Genomic DNA, 22,919 nt, shown 5'->3' with positions numbered 1-22,919 from the left:
TTCCCAAAATGAAAAGGTATTTCTTGTTAATTTGAATAATTTCTTAGGGTTCTAAATACTAAATGTTAAATTTCGATGTGTAAATTTACAGGTGATTTCTGTACCAATTTGTCAAAATCATTAACTCGGACTTGACTTGAGTGCCTGTTCACTTTGCCGAAATGTCGTGCCTCGTGTGTCTTGCTGCCTGTACCCGTACGTCTCGTCCCATGCAAAAGCAAACGTAATTATTTTTATCCCATTTCCTACCAAAGTACTTTGTTAATATGACTAAAGATCAATTTGGAATTTGAATACTTTGCCAATTCTAACTTCCTTTGTAAAATTTGAGATATCGGAGAGATCTGTTGGACCGCGTAGTTTTGTCTTAATCCTTGTATTCTTTTGACATAATGAGTCTTGATTAATTGTGTACACACTGTGTTTCCCTGATGGTAATTTTTTTATTTTCTTAAACAGGTTTGCTGTTGGTTACCTTGTTGCAGCCTGATGGTGTAAGATGTGATGAAGACTATTTGAACTGTTGTATGCAGCGTGTGATTCCTGTGTTATCCAGAAGTAGCTGTGCTGGCAGTCTCCTGAAGCAGCCAAGTTCCCAGTTATATCCGGGTTGCTGACTTTAAATATTTTTTACTGTTATCATTTGTGTTATTTGCATTGCAAGTGCTATCCCGTGTTGCTGACTTTAAATATTTTTATCCGTTTTTATTTGTGGTTTTGCTCTGCCAGTGATTTGCTGACTTGAATGAATTCGAGGGTACGACGAATCTTAACGACAGTCTGTGGTCCCTTAAAGATAAAAGCACGTCTGTATATCCAGTTGGATTCAGAATCCAGTTCGGCAGAACCTTCTTCGACAGGAATGATGGGATAATTCCGGTGTTGCATGCGTTCCGGCATATCAGTTATTATAATCTGTTAAATTAATGTTTACCATTAGAAACAAGATAAAAAAAAACTATCGCAGTAGTAACTAAGTTTCACCTTTGCATGGATTTCAGTATCATGAGCCTGTTCAAGTTCACTAGGTTCATATTCATCGTGGCTAGGTTTTTGTTCTGATTTCTTTCTCACATCAACCACCTTAGTCTTTTTGCGAGTTTTCCTTCCTTCCCCATCATACTCTTCTTCTCCATCTTCTTCACCATCTGAACCAAAAGTTGAAACATTAAATTATTTAAGCAGTAAAAATATACTGACGGAATTTCACCTTTGCATAAATCATATGCATTCTTTTCACAGCACTTTATATATAATGCACATAATGTTTTTAAGCTGATGTCCAATTTTGAGCACAAATTTTCTAGTAACCTTGATATCCAACCCCTTAATTTTCACTAAGTGATTTAGACTTTTCAGGTTCTCATTAGAAATTTCATGAAGAAGGGAAGTTACCCTGCTTCTTTTAGAATGCACTTCATCCCAAAAAGGCAAGGTTTCATGTTTCCTTTTCAAATTAGGAATGTGAATTTCGTGTGAATTTCACCTTTGCATGGAATTCAGTATCATGAGCCTGTTCAAGTTCACTAGGTTCATATTCATCGTGGCTAGTTTTTTGTTCTGATTTCTTTCTCACATCAACCACCTTAGTCTTTTTGCGAGTTTTCCTTCCTTCCTCATCATACTCTTCTTCTCCATCTTCTTCACCATCTGAACCAAAAGTTGAAACATTAAATTATTTTAGCAGTAAAAATATACTGACGGAATTTTCATGTATCCTTTTCAAATTAGGAATGTGATTCATACTTCACTGTGCTTTATTTTCTTGCGCACTAAACTGTTGCAAATGTAAATGTTATGCATACATTTAAAAAAAGCAAAAAAATCGGACTTGTTATCCAGTTCTTTGTTGAAATTAAGACTTAAGTGTTAATTTGATGTTAACATATTTTCTATTTATAAAATTTTATTTGTTCAATTATTTCTATATTGTGATGTTTACTGTGTGGAGGATATTAAAATAAATATTTACAGGTACAGTTTGCAGCCTTTATTTCCAAACGGTGTGATCATTCACTAAGAAGTTGATATCGATGCAATGAATTAAGAATTAATATTGAACTGCAAGAATCTTGAATCTGAACGAATCTTGCCTCCTAGCCCGACTTTTTTTTACCGTTACGGAGATGACGGCGAGCATTATTATATCTTCTCTTTCTTACTTGCCTCTCGACGAATTTCGATCGCTTGGCCCTGACTCTTGGCGTTATGTCAATGATAGCTACCAAAGCTTCCTTCCGCCCGTTCCATCCGGCTACCAGGATTGGGGGTTGCTAATGTAAGAATCTTACAGTAAGATTGTTATTAATATTATATAAATGAAAAAATGAATCTCTCCCTCTTTCTTGTCCTACATCTTTTTCATTGTCACTTAATCTGTCATCCGATTCATCGTCATCATCATCGTCATCAGCTCCTTAGAGGATAGGGCTTTGTCTTGAAACTTTTTCCATAATTCCATAAGTTTTGCATTAAAATGCGTAGAATCTGAATGGAAATCAAAAATATAATTAAGACTTTTTATTTTTATTAGTTTTAATTTAACTTTTGTAATCGATTGTAGTTGTTGCTCTTGCGACAATAATTTGGGCTATCTTCATTAACATTCTCTTCTTCCTCATCTTCTACACATTTGCTATGCTCTCCATCTGAACCAAAAGTCGAAACATTAAATTATTTAAGCAGTAAAAATATACTAACGGAATTTTACCTTTGCATAAATCATATGCATTGGAATCTCTCCCTCTTTCTTGTTCAAAACAAAAAAATCGCCGTTCGGATTTTTTTGTAGGATACTGTACCTTCTGCATTGTTTGTGCGACGATGTTCCATAAACATCGACCATGTTGTTGGTGGCCATAACGAATGTTTGAACCATTGCCGTTCTACGTAATTGCAAAAGGTTTTCAGTAGTGCGCCATCACGCATCTTACTTACTTCTTCTACAATGACAGAATTGTTTCGATATATTTTCCGCCAGCAATAGGTTTAGGCTCATCAGTTGTCTAAAGAATAAGTCATTAATTTTTATTGTCATTTTTTTATTAATAATTATTATTTATTAACTAACCTGCATACAGTTCGCATCGCATTATCTTTGTTATAAATTAAAAAAAGCTCAAAATCATGAAAATTTTTGTAAACTTATTTGCAATACCTTCGCCATCATCATCACTGTCAAAAGCTGCAGCTTTCATCTTTTTCAGTTTTGATTTGTCTTTTCTATCAATTTGTTCGGCAGGGAAGTAGTGTCAAGTTTGCCTTACCGAATATTGGATGAAATGAATAAAGATGAGAACACTGATTTTAGATTGCTAACCTGACTTGTATTGAACTGACTTGTAGTATGGATAGATAGAGACAGAGAGGGCCCGACCCCCTCCAGAACATTACATTGACACCAGGGGGGAAAGGGCACAAAGAATCAGTACAGTTAGGCGGGTGACAAGGGACCACCTATCGGGGGCCCCGAAGATCGTACTCCCGTAAATGGGCCGGAATCCTGGTTGTCCGGCCGGATCTCGTCGTCGGCCGTTGGGGACGTCTTTCGTTTCCAACACAATTCCTCCTCCTCCTGACATTAAGACATATTACATTCAGAAATGTTAAGAAACCAAAAAACAAAGTTACCACTGTGAATTGTGGTGGACTTACTTGGGAAAAAATGTCGTAAGTTAGCACTTGTCACAGAAGCCGAACACAGGATACTTGCAGCAATGATAATAATGGCGGACAGCAAGAAACTGCTCGTTCATGTTAAAAACTATTCAAAATGGAAATCATTTTGTTTCCAACGTCTTTCGTTTCCAACACAATTCCTCCTCCTCCTGACATTAAGACATATTACATTCAGAAATGTTAAGAAACCAAAAAACAAAGTTACCACTGTGAATTGTGGTGGACTTACTTGGAAAAAAATGTCGTAAGTTAGCACTTGGCACAGAAGCCGAACACAGGATACTTGCAGCAATGGTAATAATGGCGGACAGCAAGAAACTGCTCGTTCATGTTAAAAACTATTCAAAATGGAAATCATTTTGTTTCAATTTAAAAATTCAATGTTACTGTCACATTTTTTTTTTAATTGTAACAGAATCATTGAATTCTATAATTTGAAACAAAAATTTTCCATTTTGAATAGTTTTTAAAATGAATGTGTAGTTTCTTTCGTCCTCTCGTCCGCCATTATTATTCCTTGCTGCCAGTAGTGTAGTACCCTCTGTTTTGTTTGTAACCTGAGTCCTGACCACAGCTTTATTAGTTAAAATTGTATTTTCTCAATATTCAAACACCAAGTCAACATGCTGACAAGGAATGCATTGAAACCGGGTAAAAATTTTCACCACTTAATATTGTTGGTCAAGGAATTCAATCTAGATGATAATTTTGTTACGATGTAAAAATTCAGTACCTAACTCATTTCTCTTCGAATGGGTTAGTTCGCTTGGCCATTCGCCTATTCGTATGACCCAGAACTCGGCCACCTCAAATGCGGCAGCTGCTGCTACAACAGAAAACCAAGAAAAGGATTTGGTCAACTTTCCAAGACCATGCCGTCAAGAGTATCCTGGCAAAGTTGCATGGGCTTCATACCCGATAAGTGGTTCCAGTTTTTCTATTCCAAGACTGGAGTTACTGGTAAATTTTAATTATTTTGTGTGAAACAGATGGAAACTACATTTTTATGTCTTTAAAATTAGGACTGTACAACTTTTGGATTGGGTTTGGCTACCTAGTTGTGCAAGCAAGGAAATCTACATCATGGAACGTGAATTTAACATGGTCTGTCCATTGCCATCATGATTGTCTACCCTGTGAAGAAACTTGTTCCTGCCACAGTCAAATTTCCTTGACGCTGAAGTTGCCGTAATTAAAATGAGTGATCCTTGTTTAGCCCCACACCTGATATTTCACACGTTCCCACTAGAAATCTGACGCTGATCAGCTGAGAGTCTTCTGAGGCAGCAACAGCAGCAGCCGGTCAAGATGGCGAAAGAGACCAACCTGTCCGGCAAGGTTAATTCCGGCTTAGCTGCGGCCGACGAGCAGTAGGACGAAGACAAGGCGCAAATCGTTTTCTTCCTCTCGGAGACTACGGTGGTGAGCGCCGGAAGCCACCGGCCGGATGCGCCCAACGAAGACTCACCTGCCCTGGAAGAACGTGAAACCTGGGCCAAGAAAGCCGAATTCCTTCTGGCCGTCATTGGCTTTGCGGTCGATCTTGATGGCAACGTCTGGCGATTCCCTTACATCTGTACGCATTATTAATATCCATTATCTCTTTTCAATCAAAATTAATCCTCGCCGTAATTAATTGACAGAATTGAACCTTCCTTTTCTTTCTGCACCACCCCACCCCCAGGCTACTAAAACGGAGGAGGTAAACTGGACCGCTGATTGATTAATGCCGTGAATGAAAAGTAAATCGATCCTTTGACGGGTGTTTTTTATGCAGGTGCGTTCCTCATTCCCTATGTCGTTGTGATGGTGCCTGCCGCTATTTTACATGGAGCTGGCCCTGGGACAGTTTCACCGCAGCAGCTGCCTAAATAACTCTCTGGCAGCGCATCTGCCCGGCCCTGAAAGGTACAAATCATTGCCGTTTTGTCTTATTTTGAAAGTTTGAATTAACAAAAAACACGCGTGACTTGACTTGTGTACACAACACGCAGGAGTGGGCTAATACGCCATTTGCATCATCGATTTCTACATGGGCATGTACTGTAATACCATCATCGGCTGGCCGTCTACTATTTCGTGGCTTCGTTCACGTCCGAGCTGCTGTGGACGTCGTGCGACCACCCGTGGAACACCAACAGTTGCGCATTTGTCGGACCCGTCGATAACGGCACGTTCGTCCAAAGTCCCGCTCAGGAATACTTTGAGTACGATTTATTCTCGCCCACTCATTTACCAATTTAAAAAGATATTATTTACCATTATTATTCTTTCAACTATTAGGCGGAACGTCTTGGAGAATTACCGGTCGGACGGGATGGACGATCTCGGAGCAATCCAATGGTCGCTGGCCCTGTACGTCTTCGCCGGCTTTTACCTCGTCTACTTCTCACTGTGGAAGGGAGTCCGATCGACTGGCAAAGTAATTACATTTTTTCTTACGTCTTCTCTCTCTCTCTCTCATTCGCCCCACCCCGGTTTGAAATGTTTCGATGGGTATAAGAGCAGCTGCATCATCGCAACATCACTTGGTGGGTCTATATGTATCTATGATACTCCATATCTCTCCATACGTGTATTTGATCAGTGGCCACGGTGTAGCAACTGGTCGTGTCGCATGTTGTGTAGCAAGGTGGCGGCGTTGCAATTTGTTATCCACCTTACCAGGAGACGTCGGCACACCAGTGGGCAGTGGCTGAACCAGCCATCAACGATGCATCACCCAACAGCAGCATGACGCCATAGTTAACTAGACACATAATTATTTGCACATTATAACTGGCATGTTAAAAAATAGAAAGTTAATTCACAACTCGATGTAAAAATTTTTACCCATGATTTAAACTAGCAACTCGACGAAGAATGCAGTTGGTGACAAATGGGGCACTGCAGTTGCTGTTACCGTGTCGGAGATGCTCACTCGGCTGCTGAATTATTTCGCCTTTTCCTTGCCCTTTTGTACGACTAAGCAATAAATAATTGAACAATTAATATGCATAAATATCTGACATGTTAACAAAGAGAAAACAATAGAAATTGATACATAACTCCATGTAACAACAGAAAATTTACCCATGATTGAGAACTGATATACGATGAAGAATGCAGCTGATGGCAAATAGAGCAGCTGTTACCGTGTCGGAGGTACCCGCTCGACTGATCGATGTCGACTTTTCTCTCGCCTTTCATACGACTTTTTCTCACCCCTCCTCTTAAGCCTTGCGGTTATTTTACCTTTTTGATAATGATGCAAAACGTCCCGTTCTCACCCAACCTCTACATGAATAACATGATACGTTTTACGTAAAGATCTCCATGACCTTCGATTGAAATGCAAACTGGCCTTTCTTTCTGCAGGTGACGTTTCTGGGGGTGGGTCTACAAAACCAATATCAAAGTGAATACCAAATGGCTGAGCCTTGCGGCTTTTGTGCCTGCTTGTCATCAAACACGTGTCATTCTTACCCAACCTCTAAACCACCGCATGCCAGTTTCACGAAATGATCTCCGTGACCTTCGAGATTGGAGGAAATGCAAACTGGCCTTTCTTTCTTTAAGTTTACGTTGCTTTGGATGGGTCTACAAAAATGAAAATGAATACCAAATGGCTTTGAACTTACTTGATGATGATGCAACACGTCCAGTTCTCGATCAACCTCTACACCACCGCATTGACAGTTTTACACGTAATGTTTCCCGCGACCTTCAAGCGTGAAGGACATCCTGTCTGAACAAACTGGCCGACCTGTTTGCAGGTTGATTTGCATGAAAAAAAACAACAATGAAGATATGCAAATAATGTAATGAATCTAAAACTCCTCACATATGTTGACTGCAAAGTTACTTCGATAATGAGTGAGGATTCCCCAGATTCCAACTATTATTCAAAACTGATTTCAAGACATCGTAAAAGACCAGTAGCGGCATCGCCATCCATTGACTAAAAGAACGAAATTTATAACCTTAGTGTTTGCAGATCTTTTGGAAAGAATAAAATGATTGTAATGGTCTGGTAACAGTTATGGGGAATTACCTTAACTGATGGCACATTTTTATTCCCCTATATAAACTGGGAAAAGGGTAAACAGAACAGCAAACATGATGTGATAATGGGTGATAATGCCGTCAGTGGCATCACAATCAATCACTCACAAATTCATCTAATGTAGCATTGGTTTTGAGGCCTTCAGCTTGGCCAACTCATGAGAAGGCACACGTGTAGACTTGACCATCCTTGCATTTCTAATAGGTTTTAAAGATGAAAAAAGAAGAGAGCTTCTAGTTCTTCTGGGTTCCATTTCTAAAAAAAAGATTTCAAAAATGAGGAAATGAAAATGCTCATGAACAAAAACTACTGGGAGGGACCCACCTGTCAATCAAGAAATAATAATTAATCACATGGGGAAAACCAAATATAACACATTTCTAATTAAATGTGTGCTTCAAACATGAGTTTTAGGCTTTTGACAGCATGAGGATCTAAATGGATGGAAATTGACTGAGCGCTATTAACTAAGTCAACTTGACTGACAGTATGCATCTAGAATTTGAAGAAATAAGTTAACCAATAAAATAACGACACTAGGTCAAGATAAACTGTCATAAAATACGAAGTTCAATTTGGTATCACAAACACAAGTATAAATTTAAAATTTTACCAAATTTAGCAACAATTTGTTTCGTCTCTTTTCACGATGGAAGAACAACAAGGGCGACACTGGCGACACTGGCGACATCTAGTAATGAGTTTTGATTCTTAAGTTAATTGACCTGACATTACCTGTCAGAATCTTTCATAATAAGTTCCTTCAAATCGAATTAAAAAGTTAAATAAACAACGGAGATCGGATCGGAACGAAAGCAGCTGTGTTTACTTAAATCAACCATTTTCCAAACTTTCTGTTATACACTACGCGATTACGATTGGTTGTATTGTAGACGAGTTCTCGCTGACTATAAGCCCATGTTCATAGGAAAAAAATTTAAGAGAAATAGACTCGCAACAAAATTCACATTCTCCTGAGTATTGTGTCTCTTGGTGTGACTTCGTGGCCAGAAGGTAGACATTTCAATTAGCATCAAGAGATTGTGCATATTTTAAAGCAGTTTGTACTGAATAAGGGCATCACCTTTCTGAAACTGGCCCCAGAAGAATGTTTATAGTGCCACCTACTCGTCGCTTCAGAGTTGAGTACAGTTTTTACTCATAACGGTAAAAAGAAGATTTAACCTAAAAGAAAAACCTACTAGGATAGGATAGGAAACGCCAATTTCGTGTTGAGCCGGAACGGGAAAATTAAAAAATTCAACTTTTCAACCAATAATTCATCATTACACGCGCGCAAAAATATTGGTTTTCGAAATTGTTGAACTCAGTTTCTGACATAAAATCGTGGCTAATGGCTATTAATTTGGCTGGTCGATGGACTGATATTAAAAATAGGCCATCGTTAGCCTATTTTTTGGTTTGTCTACATTTGAATATAAAAAGGGGTTATAGTAAATAATCCAAATTTGAAAAACAGATACGTGTGGAGGAACAATCCATGTCCCTTTGATATTCGATCGACTCTCGTTCCACGAATCGTCGCATTTCTTCACCGGGCGGAATTATCCTCTTGTCTGTACATCTGGAATGTCAAAGTATAAATAAAACTTTTATAACGGCTTTAATAATTTAATAAATTACATTCACAGGTGAGTCCGCTCTTCCGTCGTACTCAGTCACAATGAGAGTGGATGTCCGGAGTCGATTGGCCGATGTGGATGGCTGTACAAAGGAATACTACACCGTGACACCTATAATGAAGGAAGCAAAGTACTTGATTCTTTGTAAAATTATATTTCCTTGAATTACTATCACTTTTTTGTGTTAAGACTTTGCGGCCGGATCGGAACAGTTCCGCCCTTCCAGTGGTACGTGGAGGGACGACCAAAAACTGGAAGATGTTTCCATCGTCATGGAAAACACATTGGATTAAATGACGGCCGTTCCGAGAGTTTGTCTTTCAGCCTTCAAAGTAAAATGGCATTTAAAGATAATTAGATGAATCAATTGAATGTTGTATACCTAATTCTGTGTCTCTATGGTGAATTCTAGGCGAATGTATTCAAATCAGGCCGGATATCAAGAAGATTGACGTCGATATTGAAAATTATTGGTCCACTACTCGATGAGTGAATCGATTGAGGGAAGACTCTGTTAAAGGAGATGGGCCGAGATTAATCACACCTGGGATCTTTGGTTCCACAACCATCAGCTCGATCCTGCCAAACACTTAAAACTTCAATAAAACGACGTCAAACCATTTAGAAGATCAATCAGACATTCCCTGGCTCATCCTGAAGCCGCTGTCCGACACGAAGATATCTTCTTCGTCAAACAAATTTCCAAATGTCGTTAGCAATAAGATTGTAGCTCCAGCAGCGATTCACTCGTAAAAAAGTCCTGTGAATAATCTCCTAAAGATTCCCCACGTCACCCCGCACGTTACTTCCCCTATTCCATGGGTCATTCTAAAATCTCCCGTTAGTGAAAGTCATTCCCCATTAAAGTTTTAAAGGCATCTGAAACGACCCCATCTACTTCAGCTAAGCCCTTGACTACGGTTCGTCCACCCACCACCCATCGCTCTTCGACTAGTCCATCGATAAGCAAGCCAACATCCATCCATACTCAACGCCCGCCTAACAAAACATCAACTGGTTCAGGCCAATCACCAAATACAACAGCGACTCGCTTCTCATCGACCACCGTTCGTCCCAGCACTGCAGCCAAGAAACCAGCAACTAAATCTGCTGTTCCTTCGTCCACTCGTGTTTCTACAGTTCGCCCTACTTCCCCCACCGTTCGTCAAGAAACTAAACAACAATCGACTACGACCCGAAAATCAGGCACTAAGGTGTCACTCACGACCAAAAGTCCGGTTCTTAATGGACCCAACAGTAATTCAAAGGCGGCCACAAACGGGGTACGTCCATTGTGATTAACGATGACGTGATTATCGACGAAGCCATTTCTGATATCACGTCGCATCAATTGGAAGAAATCAAAAGGGAAGCGGAAATAATCCAGCAGAAATAACAGAAAAATTTCCTCTCCCCTTTTTCAAAGCCGCGAAAAGATAATTGACGTGGTTTTTCCAGGTGCGGTTTTGCCAGATTTGTGAGAACTTTTTTTTCTCTAATAAAAAACAAAAGAAAACAAGAAATTTAGATTCGGTTACAATGAAATTGATCTAATAACAATCCCGTTAAATCTGTACTTGCGAAATGTAGAATTTGCGGGCGCATTGGCGGCGTTCCGCGACGTTCCGCCTTTCCAGTAACAACCACCAACCAAAAGATGTGACCATTATTATGGATAATACAGGAATCGGCGACGGAAACCCTGAGGGCTTGTCATTTACCCTTCAAGGTAATACAACTTTCAAAATTGGGTGAACAATACAAAAGTAAATATTTAAAAAATCAGGTGAATGTGTGAATGACAAGAAGATTGGAGTCAGAAAGGAAAACGTAAGATTCAGTCGACGACGGATAAATCGACAAATGGAAGATTTTGAAGCCGGAAAAGGGCCAAGAATAATCATCAAGCCCAGCCATGGTTTCAAACATCAAATTCCCGTTACAAAGTACCAAAAACTACTTCAACTAGCACAGCACCAACTAAACAACCAGCTGTTTCTATAATGACAATAATCATGAAAACGAATCTTGGCTAGTCTCGCAATCCCCCGAATCCAGCCATCCATCATATTCGTCGGATTCAGTCACCTATTTCCCTTCGTCAACAGAAAAGACAAGTCAGTGGCCATCATCGACGACTGTTCGCCCACCCACAACTTGTTTCAACGACTATATCAAGACATTCCATGGGTTATTCTGAAATCTCCTGAGCAAACTGACGACCGTTATTCATCATCATCGTTTGAAATTTATCCACATGATAACGAACCCGATAACGTGAAACATTTCCTAGAAATGACGACTAAATATCCGTGGCTTGCTCTGAAATCTGCTTACCTTCGTAAAAATTCTACTGCTTCATCATTAAAGTAAACAGCTCCCTACAATTAACATTACTATTCAAAAGACCCAAACCGCAATACCATAAACAGGGAAATACTTAACACTGAAATCATTTCTCAACTAATACACAGGACAATAACAGCTAAATATATTCCAACAACTGGCAGGCCAATGACGACCGATCTCCCAACAACCGAACCACCAACTACTCCTGAAGCTACTTCTAAAGTTCTAACCTCAACAGATATTCGACACAGCCGCAAACGACCATTTTGAATCATAAAAAGTTAAATTTTTTTTCCTACCTTTCCAGCATCAAACGAAACACCAGTAGCAACGAATACCTTCACCAGTCAAGCACCAACAGAGCCCAGTCGAACTGTCAAAGTTGGATCACCTGAGAACGACGCCAATATTTCTAACATCAGCTTGAAGGAAGAGAACGAAGAGAAATCTAGTTTGACCAAATAACAACGTACATTTAAGCGAACTTACAACAAATTAATGAAAATCATGTCCTAAATAACATATACAAACTTAGAATCACTTAGAAAAAAAGAGCAAATTAGTTTAATGTCCTAATTACTTCAAGGAACATAAAGGCGAACTTAAAAGTAATTGAAAATCATGTCCTAATTGAATAAATGTAGTGAAAGGCTTATTTAAATTTACACCCATTAAGGTGTGGAATGAAGTTCCGCGAATGAAGTTCCTGAAGTGAAATTGTAAAATGAAACAGACACATTGAATTAATTCCGTGACTATTTAACCTTGACTCGTGTACACCAGATACAGAATCGTATGAGAGTTCCAGGTGAAGATTTCATGAAAGCATACAACATAAACATCAGGAAATAAGTGTTTGGGAAGGAAAAAACGACGAAAGTTAGAAAACATTGGATTGCATTTGTCTCACCAAGTAGTAGTCTCGGTAGTCTCTTCTAAAGTACTCAACATTCCACTTGACATCCCAATGCTTCTCTTGAGCCATGGTTTTCATATTCTCAAGGTTCACATTTCCACATTTTTTTACAGTAATTTCGTCCAAAGGATTCGTTTCATTCAGGAAAAAATCGATGCCTTTCTGGCTCACATTAGAACAACCGAGAAACGTTAACTTGGTCAAATACTTGAAACTGTTTTCAGAGCAAAGTTCCTCAATGATCTGGTCATCAAGAGTAAAACACTTGTCTATGGAAATATCTGTAAGAGAAGGGGAAGACAAAAGCAATAACAACAATTTGCGTGAAATAACGAAGATAGCGTTGGGATTAATGTTAGAGTTCAGAGAGATGGCTTCCAGCATCCTTAACGGAATTACTTCTTTTGGGGAACAAAGAGAAGAGTGGACGCGATCATCTACCACCAGTTCGGGAGTTTCCAGATCGGTACTTGTTATAACAAGAAGCAAACGGCGAACATTCGGGCAGCACTCGATAATGACATATACTTCTTCACTCGTTACTTCCATCCATAAAGATAACTCTTCAAGTTTAGGGCCACGAGATTGTAGAAGAGGAATTACTCCGCCACGAATAGAGACCGGTGACATCGTGGATCGGTCCATCCAAATTTTGAGAATTTTTAGTAGTTTAAGTTCTCGAAAACCTGAAATAAAACTGCATTTAATTTCCCTACACATACGAATACCATCATTTCAGATTTTTCTCACCTAATAACTCCTCATTCGTAAATCCTTCGTTGTTAACACGCAATAAAACATCGACGACCAACGGGCACATGTCAACCATCAGAGAAACGCTGCCCTTTTTATAGGGGACTAGTCGAGAAAAAACAATTCCATTGGGTTTTTTTGTTACAACGTTCTCCATAAACAACTTAATCAAGGAATATTTTTTTGATTCTCTGGGTTCTTTACGAATTCTACGAAAAGCTTTGTAGACATCAGACTGATTGTCGCAATTTAGTTCTTTCAGCTCTGGCAAATGTTGGATAGCAAATTGAATTCCGATAGGAGTCACTGACGTGTTTAGAATTGACAGTCTATAAAGGGAACTTTGACCTGTGCAGAACACTTCAACTACTGTATCGGTCACACCAGGGCAGCCGTCAACCAGCAACTCCCTATAGGGGAAAAAAATATGATGTGTAATACAATCAGAATACAATAAATTTACTTCATTATTAAAGTAGACCCTACCTTATTTTTGGTTTATTGGTTGATCCAAGTTTGAGCATGCTTCTTTCACCATAAATTGTGTGAGATAAATCAAGAATTTGCAAGTGTTCAAAACGCTGCAAAACACAAGCAAACATCTCATCTACTTCAAAATTTCTCTCTCCTTCGAAAAAAAGAAGAGGTCTATCCGGAATCTTCAGTGTAGTGAGTTGCTGTAATTGAAATGAGTTATGCATAAATTTACTACTATTATAATCCAGAATTAACTATTGGTCTTGTTAATACCAAACATCTGTCAGATGCCAGACGAAAGATGCGAAGATTTTTTTCTGCATTATTACGTCCATGCTTCATGCCATCTTCAAGTGAATTGAATTGAAGTTTTGAAATTAAATCAGGTCTTAAATCCAGAACTTTCAAGTGTGGGCTTAAAAGTAAATCATAGTTGTCCTCTGTTATCGAGTAGTCTTTCTTGAGACATTCAGTCATGTACTTAAGACAATGTGAAGCTGTGTGAAGTCAAAATCATCATCATATTACAATAACAGTAGTAATAAATAGTAACTATTTTATTGACACTTACGCAGATGATCAAAATTATATGAAACGTACTCCGAACTACGCGATGCCATCGGTTTTCCCATGTTATCGACGATATTGTCCATGCACAATGCCGAAAGAGATTTTCCGTACCATTTCGGCTGAGGCATATTAAGAAAAACAGTTATCTAAATCGACTAATCTGAAAGACCTCAAAAGTACAAAATGGCACCCAAAACAGTCAACGAAAACAATTTCTGAATATTATTTTTCTCTGTTATTAGCCTACCCTATAAAATGCTGGGCGCGAAAAATCGGTTGCATTATTTTTACGAGATGCACTATTGCCAGATTAATGATCTGGTCATCAAGAGTAAAACACTTGTCTATGGAAATATCTGTAAGAGTAGGGGAAGACAAATGCAACATGCAACAATTTGCGTGAAATGGCGTAGATAGGGAGTGGGGTAAAATGGTTTTAGGGTTCAGAGAGATGACATCCAGCGTCCTTAACGGAATTACTTCTTTTTTACAATCAAGATCGCGAGAGTCCAATTTTTCATTAAAAATTCATTCACGAATCTCAAACATGAGATTGGTAATTAAAATGAAATCGGAAGCGAGTCTATTCTTTTAAGAAACTGTAGTTGCTACATTAGAAAAGGAAGAGATCAGTGGATGTATATTAAGAAACTTCCTATACTAAAATGAGGTTTCGTTTTTATCTTCAGCAGGTGAAAGTATGAATCTATTTTTGAAAAAAATCTGTAATTGTCCATAACATGTGGAGAATATCGAATTAACTAACGAAAAAAATAAATCTCACTTAATTTCAACAAACCGGAAATTATTCAATTTTTGGAAAGACTTTATTTTGGATTAGCGAAGAACAGCGCGCCTATTGTGGCGATCGCCGATAAAAGTTCCATAACAGAAGCGAAGACAAAGGCCAACCAATAAGAGCGACCTGGCGTGATATCCACAATAAGTCCTGACTAAGAATTACGAAAAAGAATGAAACAATTATTTCAAATAAAAAAATAAACAAATACTTATTATGATCGGTGGACCAATAAGAATGCCAATCCGTCCGAAAAAATAGAGACGCCGAAGATTCGATTCAAATTTTCACTTCCGAAAAGCGCACGCGGAACGAGAGCTAAAAATAGGACCATTAAATTGAGTGGGACGAAATCGAAAGCGGATTCATTGGACCATTGTAGTAAATTACCGAGAAACAAACACTGACAGCCGAAAGTCACGCTGAATAAGAAACCTTGGATAATCATCTGGACGCCGTTCACCACGGTTGGAAAGGAAGAAGTTGTTATGGCGCAGGCAATCTGCGAGATGGCGTACAATTTCGTGACGTCTAATTTCCAAACGGTGATGAGCGGCCCTATAACTAAACGGCATATGAGATCTCCTGTCCCCCATGGTGCTCAGCATGATGATGTAATATCTGTAAAAGTGAGAGTTACTACAGCGCTGTTCAAAATCTGAACAATTAATATACTCCATCAGATCAAGAGAACGGGCGTAATCCGCCAGTCGGAATGGACGAGGCCACCGACCAAAAGAAGCAGCTGAAATAAAGCATAGCAGCGCAGTGATTCTTCCACTTTGAGGCGGTGGTGGGTTCATCGACGACAGCAGCGACTTCAGAGTTAAGATTATGTAATATCTCCTTGATTTCTTCGTCCGTGCATTTCGCCTCTTTGGTGAGCGGATGGCTTTCCAAATTTGGTGATTTCTATAAGTTCGTCAACAATTCGTTTTGGGGGTCGCTGGCGAACTTGCTGAACATCTTCTGGTATTCGGAATGGGCCTTGATGAAGCGGAAAAGAATCTGAGGAGGAACATCGCCGTCTCTCCATATGGCCTGGTCCCAGGTCTTGCGGATGACGCTGCGGTCGTGAGCGCTCAACGAGAGTCATCCCTCGCTGTCATCATCGGCCGAGACGGTGGTGACGGAAGTGGTGACGGTGGTCGTGGTGGTTGCAGACTGACAAAAAATATTTCAAACTAATGAACACCAATTTATTGTATGAGCGAATAAATTGGGACTTACCACGCTGGCGACCGTTAGAGTGGCGATGTTAGAGAAGTTCTCTAACATTTCCAGTTGACTTTTATACTCGCAGATTTTCGGATGGGAATTAGAGATGGAAGGCAGTAGCCGAGGTTCACGTGATCATTACCATGTAAACAAGTCAAATAGTAATGCTAAGCCTAGACTTACATTTGAAATGTTTTTGAACTATCGGGTCATGTGTCGGGAGAAGAAGGGTAGTACGTGATGCCGAGCACGTTTTGATGTTCTTGACGGTTGCTTTTATCGAAATATGTTTCAAGAATAGCCTCTTGCAATAAATATCCGCATAATTTGCTAGGGTATTTGGATATTCGCGTCCTGTTTGAAGCAGAAAACTGTTTTGAATTAGCGTAAAAAATTTGAATTAGACTTTAAATGGACTTACTATTTACTATATTAATTCATTTGGCTGTTTAGTTTAGAATTCTGACGTGGAAATACGTGTCGGGAATACGTGGGGCATTTAGTTTAAAAATCTCCAAATCTCGAGTTACAATTAGTTAAGATTTATTTGATTAAACCAAAATCAGAGATAACATGTCGTCGTTACTCGTTAGGGAGGGTTATTTCGGACGATATTTTTGTCACACCCGACAAGGACTACATGCGTAGAGTACAAAACTCTACCCAAGTTCAAAAGTCACATAGGCCTAGGGTCTTTTGATTGCTACTCTGTGCGATTGTCTTTTTATTTTGTGTTGAATCAAAGTCAACGATAAATATTTACGTCAAAGATCGATATTAAAATATTTTAAAAAATTTCTAAATACAAACCAATACAAAAATAAGCGCACGTGCTGAATGTCAGGCGCAAAGCATTAAACTGCGAAAATTGATTAAATTAAGTTAGTTCAAGTTTATCTCGACTCACAAGTCTCTCCGAAATGTTACCTACTGACAAGAGCTGGTCCAGGAAATCACCTTCACCGATGGCCGCTCGATGTCCTTTCAACTAAACAAAGCTTGAAGAATAAAATGATAACAAGCGTTTGCTCACTGAAAAACTATTTGTTGAAAACTAAGCAGAGGGGAAGATTAAGACAACATTCGACACATCTCATGATAAGCCACTGAATTAAACTGAAATAATTAGAAGTAATACCCTTTAAACTTTGAGAAAGACAATCAGATAGGGCAGGGAGGATGAAGTGCAATGTTAGATGCTTACAGTTTGAAGAAATTTAGAAATATCAGTGGAAGTATTTGTTGAAGAAATATCAATACCATTTACAGGGGACTGAGTCGTTTTTGTACTGCCGGTAAGCCCGCTGCTGCTTTTGAAAAACTGATATGAAAATTGCAATATGCAAAGTAATTCTCTCTGAAAGTATCATTTCTGAATTTTGTATTTCTCGATAAAACATTCAAATCTACACATGCTCTCTTCACTTTTACAAGATAAACTGTGAGCATAATCAATTTTTTAACAGCGTAATTTGAAAACGAACAAGGGGAAGAGTCACGTCATACAAAGTTGGCTGCTAATCACTCCCCTACACACATTTGACACTCTAATGCTGGAATTGAATTGACTTTGATTCCTTGATTCATTTGTTCCTATAACTCTAGGTTCCCCCTTGGCACATTGGCACTCGTCAATCATAGAGTAAGTGGCGCAACTCCCAAGGTGATTATTATTTTATATGCAACCTTATCGTTGTTTCTTTAATCAAGTTCTTGTTGCTATCCATCACAGTGACCGGCTGGTTCGCCTTGTAGAGGATTGTGGTGCAACACAAAGTTAGGCGTGATCACGTAATGATCTCCCACCAGTCGGTTGGAAGGCGAACAACAACAACAAGGTAAAAACGACTCTACTCGACAATCTGTCGACGAACTTGTTTTGCATCAACTGCCTAAACAAGTTGAATCCTGAGGGACAGACTGTGAGATTGAACTGGCAATTAACTGCTGGATCTTTGAAAGTCTATCCAGTCCTTGACTAGCTGACATGGATTTTTAGAAGGGATGACCCGTTATTGAACTACAACAATTCGACATTTAATAAGGTAAGTCGAGCCGAATTTGTATACACTTTGAGGCTGGCGAATAAGCCAAATAATTTCAATTGGGGGAAGATTATTATGATATAGTGGTTTGAATTCGTGTTGATTGATAGGACCGCTTGGTGTGCGTTGATTCCAATCGTTTGCTTTCCGCTGTAGAATAAGATGTTATATAGCTACGTATACTGTGATTCAAATGGAGATGTTGGTTTGGTTGATTAGTCTCTCATTGATTTTCCGGCCCGCTCGTGACCAAGTTCCCTTATTTTTAAGCCAGAGGTAACAGAGAGATTATTCTTTTGATATATTTTTAGACCTGTCAAAAATGATATTTGCATCTTAAAAGTGCTTTTATTGCATACCGTAAATACAGTTTAGTCGACCGTCCCAACAAGCCAGGAGCCATCACCGTCGGGAGTCCAGCTCCAGCATAACATTGATTCGGGATCAATTCAGAACCAGTCGAAACCAAATTATATATTATGGCCAAATCACTGGCTTGTTTGGCATATTCGGCACGTGAGCTTTTTATCATATTTATGGGGAAAAAAGACAGTCGATCGGATCACGGCAAACGTGACAGCCAAATTGATTCCGTAGTCAAGTCATTTAACTGGAGCCTTAATAGCACTCAAGATGCATGGGATGATTGACGTAGATGCTTTTCCTTGTTTATTTAAAAAACGCAATGAAAACACCTTTGATTGCCTTTTTGGTTTTTGCCGCCCATTCCATACAAAGTGGTTTAGTAATATAATTGGCCGATAGAGGTCACCACTCTGTCTGTCAGCTGATGTCACGCTCAGGGAAGTCACGAACTTGCAACGGTGCAGCTCTTTCGCTCGTCTTGTCAACACCTTTCAAGTGTGCACAATTTCTCGTTGCCTGTTTCTCACCTACTTATTTCGGTTTAAAGTGACGTTATTGACTTGTTTTGGAATGGCAAAGATGAAGAAATCCCCCAACGATACACCCAGATTAAGACGGCCACCTAGTCATTGATACAGGTAAACATTTCTCAGATTTCGATTCTTTCCCGCCATTTTGGTCGTCTCGTTGTTGGCCATGTTTCTTTTATATCCGTTGGAAGGCATTTATTCGATGCTTATTCTGTGCTTTGAACAGAAACTAAGAAAGAGATTTCAGATCAAGGTAGAAATATGGGACAATTGTTATTTGGGGGTTTTAATTGGCAGACGTGCTGCCTGCATTGAACACATGCGGTCTAGGGTCTAAACAATTGTTGACCACCACCACCACAGTTCGCTTCGACTTGGCAGTTGCATTTTGAAATTGCCTTTGTGGACCCAAAAACCTTTCCTTAATTGTCATTAGCAATTAAAATAAATGGGCATGGTTAGCGAGGCACTTCATGGTTTAGACAACATCATCAAGACCTTTTTCTAATTTTTACCATTGCCATAAAAGTAATTGAACCGAGGCCCATGTGACTGGACTGCACTTGAACTTATTTTAAAGAAAAGAGGCACACACACTCAGAGAGCAGTACATTTTTCTACATTCTTTTACTAGAAAAGATTTCTCTATTCATCAATTTTCTTTTCAGTTTTCTCATTTAATGGGCTGCCATAGTAACGATTTGCATATGTTAGGATGGCCTTGTACATTTGAATTTTAATTACTAACGTTCTATTAAACCGTTTTCTATGTGCAGCAGAGCGTGGAACTGTTGGAACTGCCGGCCAGGGATTCGATGGTCAACGAGTTGTTCCGCCGTTGGTGTAAAACTGCAAAGAAACAAACTTTAAAAGTCAAAACAGAGCCCGACGATGCACAAAGTGAAATACGACAAGATTTTTGCACGAGTGCTGCCCAGGCCATGGCGGATGATGCGCTCGATCTGCCCAGCAAACTCTCGACAGATGTTGCTAATAGTGATAAACCAAAGCTCACAAATAGTTGCCACAAATGGTTTCACAAATATTTGTTTCATTTTATAGGTGAGGTGAATTATTCTATCGCGTCAGATTGTGCACCCAATTCAGCATTGAATTTCAGTCTTCCCAGATGATTGAACGTATGAAGTATAAACCCATCTGGTCCGTGTTGTTTCTACTCCGGGGCTACAAGTGCCGGCCTGTTACCGCAACTGCTGTCGTCTCTGAATTTGACGTAAATTATTAGGGACTTAGCCTGTCTTACCCCATCATAAACTACGCCACTTGATTATTTTTCTCATTTCTCTCCATTATTAATGGTTCCTTTACAGTGTGACAGCAGCAAATGATGGTATCCATGCCATGGACTTCGCTTTCTTCGCTCGTTTTCCGCACTTCTTAAGGTCGTGATTTTATTTTCACCCGCCATTTTACTTTAGAATAATAGGTGTTTCTTAACATGTTTTCTTTTGTCTAATCCTTGTTTTGATCTAAAAGCCCTATTGTTTCTTTAGTGTGAGAGTTTCTTTTTTCAAGGCTAAATGATACGCTCTCATTTTTCTCGAAATTTCCCGTTGAACAGCAGAGAGTCACCAGCCGCGTGACGTCATCACAACTTCCGCCTCGAGTTTTGGGTGACGACTGAAACCAAGGAGCTGGCGAGTGGCGATAAATCGCTCCACTGGTGCAAAGCAAATTGATCATCCTCATCACTGAAAACCAAAGAAAAGCTGCAAAAGGATCGCCTTAAATGGTAAGAATTGTTCACGACTTTTACCACCTTATAATATTAACTTCATTTGTTCACCGATTACGTAATATTAGCCCCAAGTTTCTTTTATTTGACGAGATCTCTGCCCCATTTTCCTATTCATTCAATCTTTTCGTTAAACTTTTTGGGAACGGTTCCTTGGTTAATAGAAAGAGTAACTGCCAGTTGATTATTATATTATTTGGGTTTTTCCTCTGGCCAAATGTTAGCCCTTTTCGCTTGATATGCGTCACGTGATCAAAGACTCGTGTCGTCCAAAACGGCTCTATTTGGCGCTTGAATTTTTCACGAAAGCAGAAATAATTTGGTACGTTGGTATACGGCGTGTTGCGCAATAATACAAGAACTCTGCGGCTGAGTTTCTTTGACTGTCAAAATTCCTGTGCACCTGCAACTCTCCTCTTTCTAAAACCGAATTCGATTTTTTGTTCTAAATGGCCAGAGCGTCATCCGTGAAAAACTTGAATCACTTATTCTTACCTAACTTAACTCACTCCCGAAATCACGAAGGAGCCCAACAGGTTTTAGTAGTCCATGTGCAGCAAAGCGGTGGAGGGGAGAAACTGTTGGCTAGGGATTGGATTATCAGCGGGTTGTCCGTCGTCGTGTAGGTTGGTGGTTCAAAATGGGCGGATTGGTCGGATGATGGTACTCCCGGTAGTTGTCGTAAATCTGCAACAACAATGTAAACATCTCAATGCGCTCTATTTTCAAAGTTGTTGCGTTACTTCAAAGGGATTTTTCTTGGTAGCTGTCTCATGTTTAAGCGTTTCGAATTTTTAAGCCTTTCAAAACATTTTTAGAAATTTTAGAAAATCGCAAAATAACAAGCTTATTCCGAGCTCATACGTTTGTCTCACACGTGTTTTAATTTCTTGCCTGGCCGAGTCGATTAACGCTCCAATTCCTATCGACTCATCGAGGACCTTTTAAAAGCAATTTTAATCAACGTCAGTGTCACTTGAAGCAAAATGCCGGCCAGCTGTATCGTCCACCTGCATCCGCCATGACACCTATTGCAATCTGAAAAGTTTTGGGGTTGTTGCTCATAGACTTGTTGCCAGGTTAGATTGGACGTGTTGAAGTTATAACCATTAGACGACTTTGAGACCTGGTGGATCGTACAAGTGTAATAACAATCCGCATTATCGTTGGCAATCCATTCCGAAGCCGTGGGGCTCTTTTGCGGAGAGAAGAAATTGATCGAAAATGAAATTGATCGTTACGATTCTCGTTGTGATGATTACCACCTGTTTAGTCGCCCACCACCGTAAGTTGAAAAAAACCGATTGATTTTTTCTCGAGTTTAGCTGTAGTAGTGTGCTTTTAGCTCTATTGTTTTTGTTTTTTTTAACTCGCCACTAGTATTGGTCGGCGGTCAAAACAATGTATTAATTCATTTTGTCGAAACAGAAGGCCCAGTCGTCGACGATCAAAACAACGAAAGCAACAACACTGAAAACCACCACGTCCAAATCGGCACCATCGACAACCACTCGCAAACTGACAACCACACGCAAGCCGAATGTAACCACAACCAGAATTGTCACACGACTAAACCGACGACCAATCCTGCAATATTTTCATTTTGTCGGGACACGAGTTCATCGGCAGCCACTGGCCAAATTCAGCTCAATAAAACTTCACAGACCAGCACGTCTTCGTGCGTCTTTGATATCGTCGTACCGCCCTGCCAGCAGATTCAGTTCTCCTGCTCTGCAATCTCCTTCAATAACTACACCAGTAAAATGGCCGTGAG

The 22,919-nt window shown here is 39.5% G+C and overlaps 2 protein-coding genes, 5 long non-coding RNA genes and 1 pseudogene across 10 annotated transcripts in view; 2 read left to right on the top strand and 6 right to left on the bottom strand.

Annotated features, from left to right (window-relative positions):
• Positions 1–22,919, top strand: part of LOC124312826 (exportin-1-like) — a 639,300-nt gene that overhangs the window by 41,682 nt on the left and 574,699 nt on the right. The gene's annotated exons all lie outside the window — the stretch shown is intronic.
• LOC124313642 lies at positions 3,305–4,011 on the bottom strand. The gene is made up of 3 exons (XR_006910941.1): positions 3,908–4,011; positions 3,655–3,827; positions 3,305–3,574 (listed from the first exon to the last, which is right to left on the bottom strand). It is a non-coding gene; the product is annotated as an uncharacterized LOC124313642 (long non-coding RNA).
• On the top strand, positions 5,684–6,231 carry LOC124313739 (annotated as a pseudogene).
• LOC124313576 lies at positions 6,273–8,069 on the bottom strand. The gene is made up of 7 exons (XR_006910816.1): positions 8,048–8,069; positions 7,712–7,978; positions 7,502–7,618; positions 7,295–7,423; positions 6,751–7,056; positions 6,511–6,642; positions 6,273–6,427 (listed from the first exon to the last, which is right to left on the bottom strand). It is a non-coding gene; the product is annotated as an uncharacterized LOC124313576 (long non-coding RNA).
• Positions 8,132–8,403, bottom strand: LOC124313703. Its single transcript, XR_006911008.1, has 2 exons — positions 8,337–8,403; positions 8,132–8,218 (listed from the first exon to the last, which is right to left on the bottom strand). It is a non-coding gene; the product is annotated as an uncharacterized LOC124313703 (long non-coding RNA).
• On the bottom strand, positions 8,399–12,178 carry LOC124313692. Its single transcript, XR_006910996.1, has 5 exons — positions 12,015–12,178; positions 9,749–9,877; positions 9,542–9,691; positions 9,368–9,477; positions 8,399–9,308 (listed from the first exon to the last, which is right to left on the bottom strand). It is a non-coding gene; the product is annotated as an uncharacterized LOC124313692 (long non-coding RNA).
• On the bottom strand, positions 12,596–14,559 carry LOC124313738. The gene is made up of 5 exons (XM_046778550.1): positions 14,433–14,559; positions 14,135–14,358; positions 13,871–14,061; positions 13,382–13,794; positions 12,596–13,317 (listed from the first exon to the last, which is right to left on the bottom strand). Exons 1-5 carry the CDS (start codon positions 14,557–14,559, stop codon positions 12,596–12,598), a joined length of 1,677 nt encoding a protein of 558 aa, XP_046634506.1.
• Positions 15,136–17,720, bottom strand: LOC124313590. Of its 4 annotated transcripts, none has more exons than XR_006910844.1 (7): positions 17,376–17,720; positions 16,870–17,307; positions 16,461–16,819; positions 15,906–16,394; positions 15,621–15,851; positions 15,442–15,548; positions 15,136–15,384 (listed from the first exon to the last, which is right to left on the bottom strand). It is a non-coding gene; the product is annotated as an uncharacterized LOC124313590 (long non-coding RNA). The 4 variants fall into 4 exon arrangements; XR_006910843.1 differs by having other exon boundaries at positions 16,461–16,802; XR_006910845.1 differs by having other exon boundaries at positions 16,461–16,802; positions 17,259–17,307.

The sequence above is a fragment of the Daphnia pulicaria genome, chromosome 9 (assembly GCF_021234035.1).
Source record: "Daphnia pulicaria isolate SC F1-1A chromosome 9, SC_F0-13Bv2, whole genome shotgun sequence".
NCBI lineage: Eukaryota > Metazoa > Arthropoda > Branchiopoda > Diplostraca > Daphniidae > Daphnia > Daphnia pulicaria.
The sequence above is the reverse complement of the archived record's forward strand: the minus strand, read 5'-3'. Positions and strand labels throughout refer to the sequence as shown.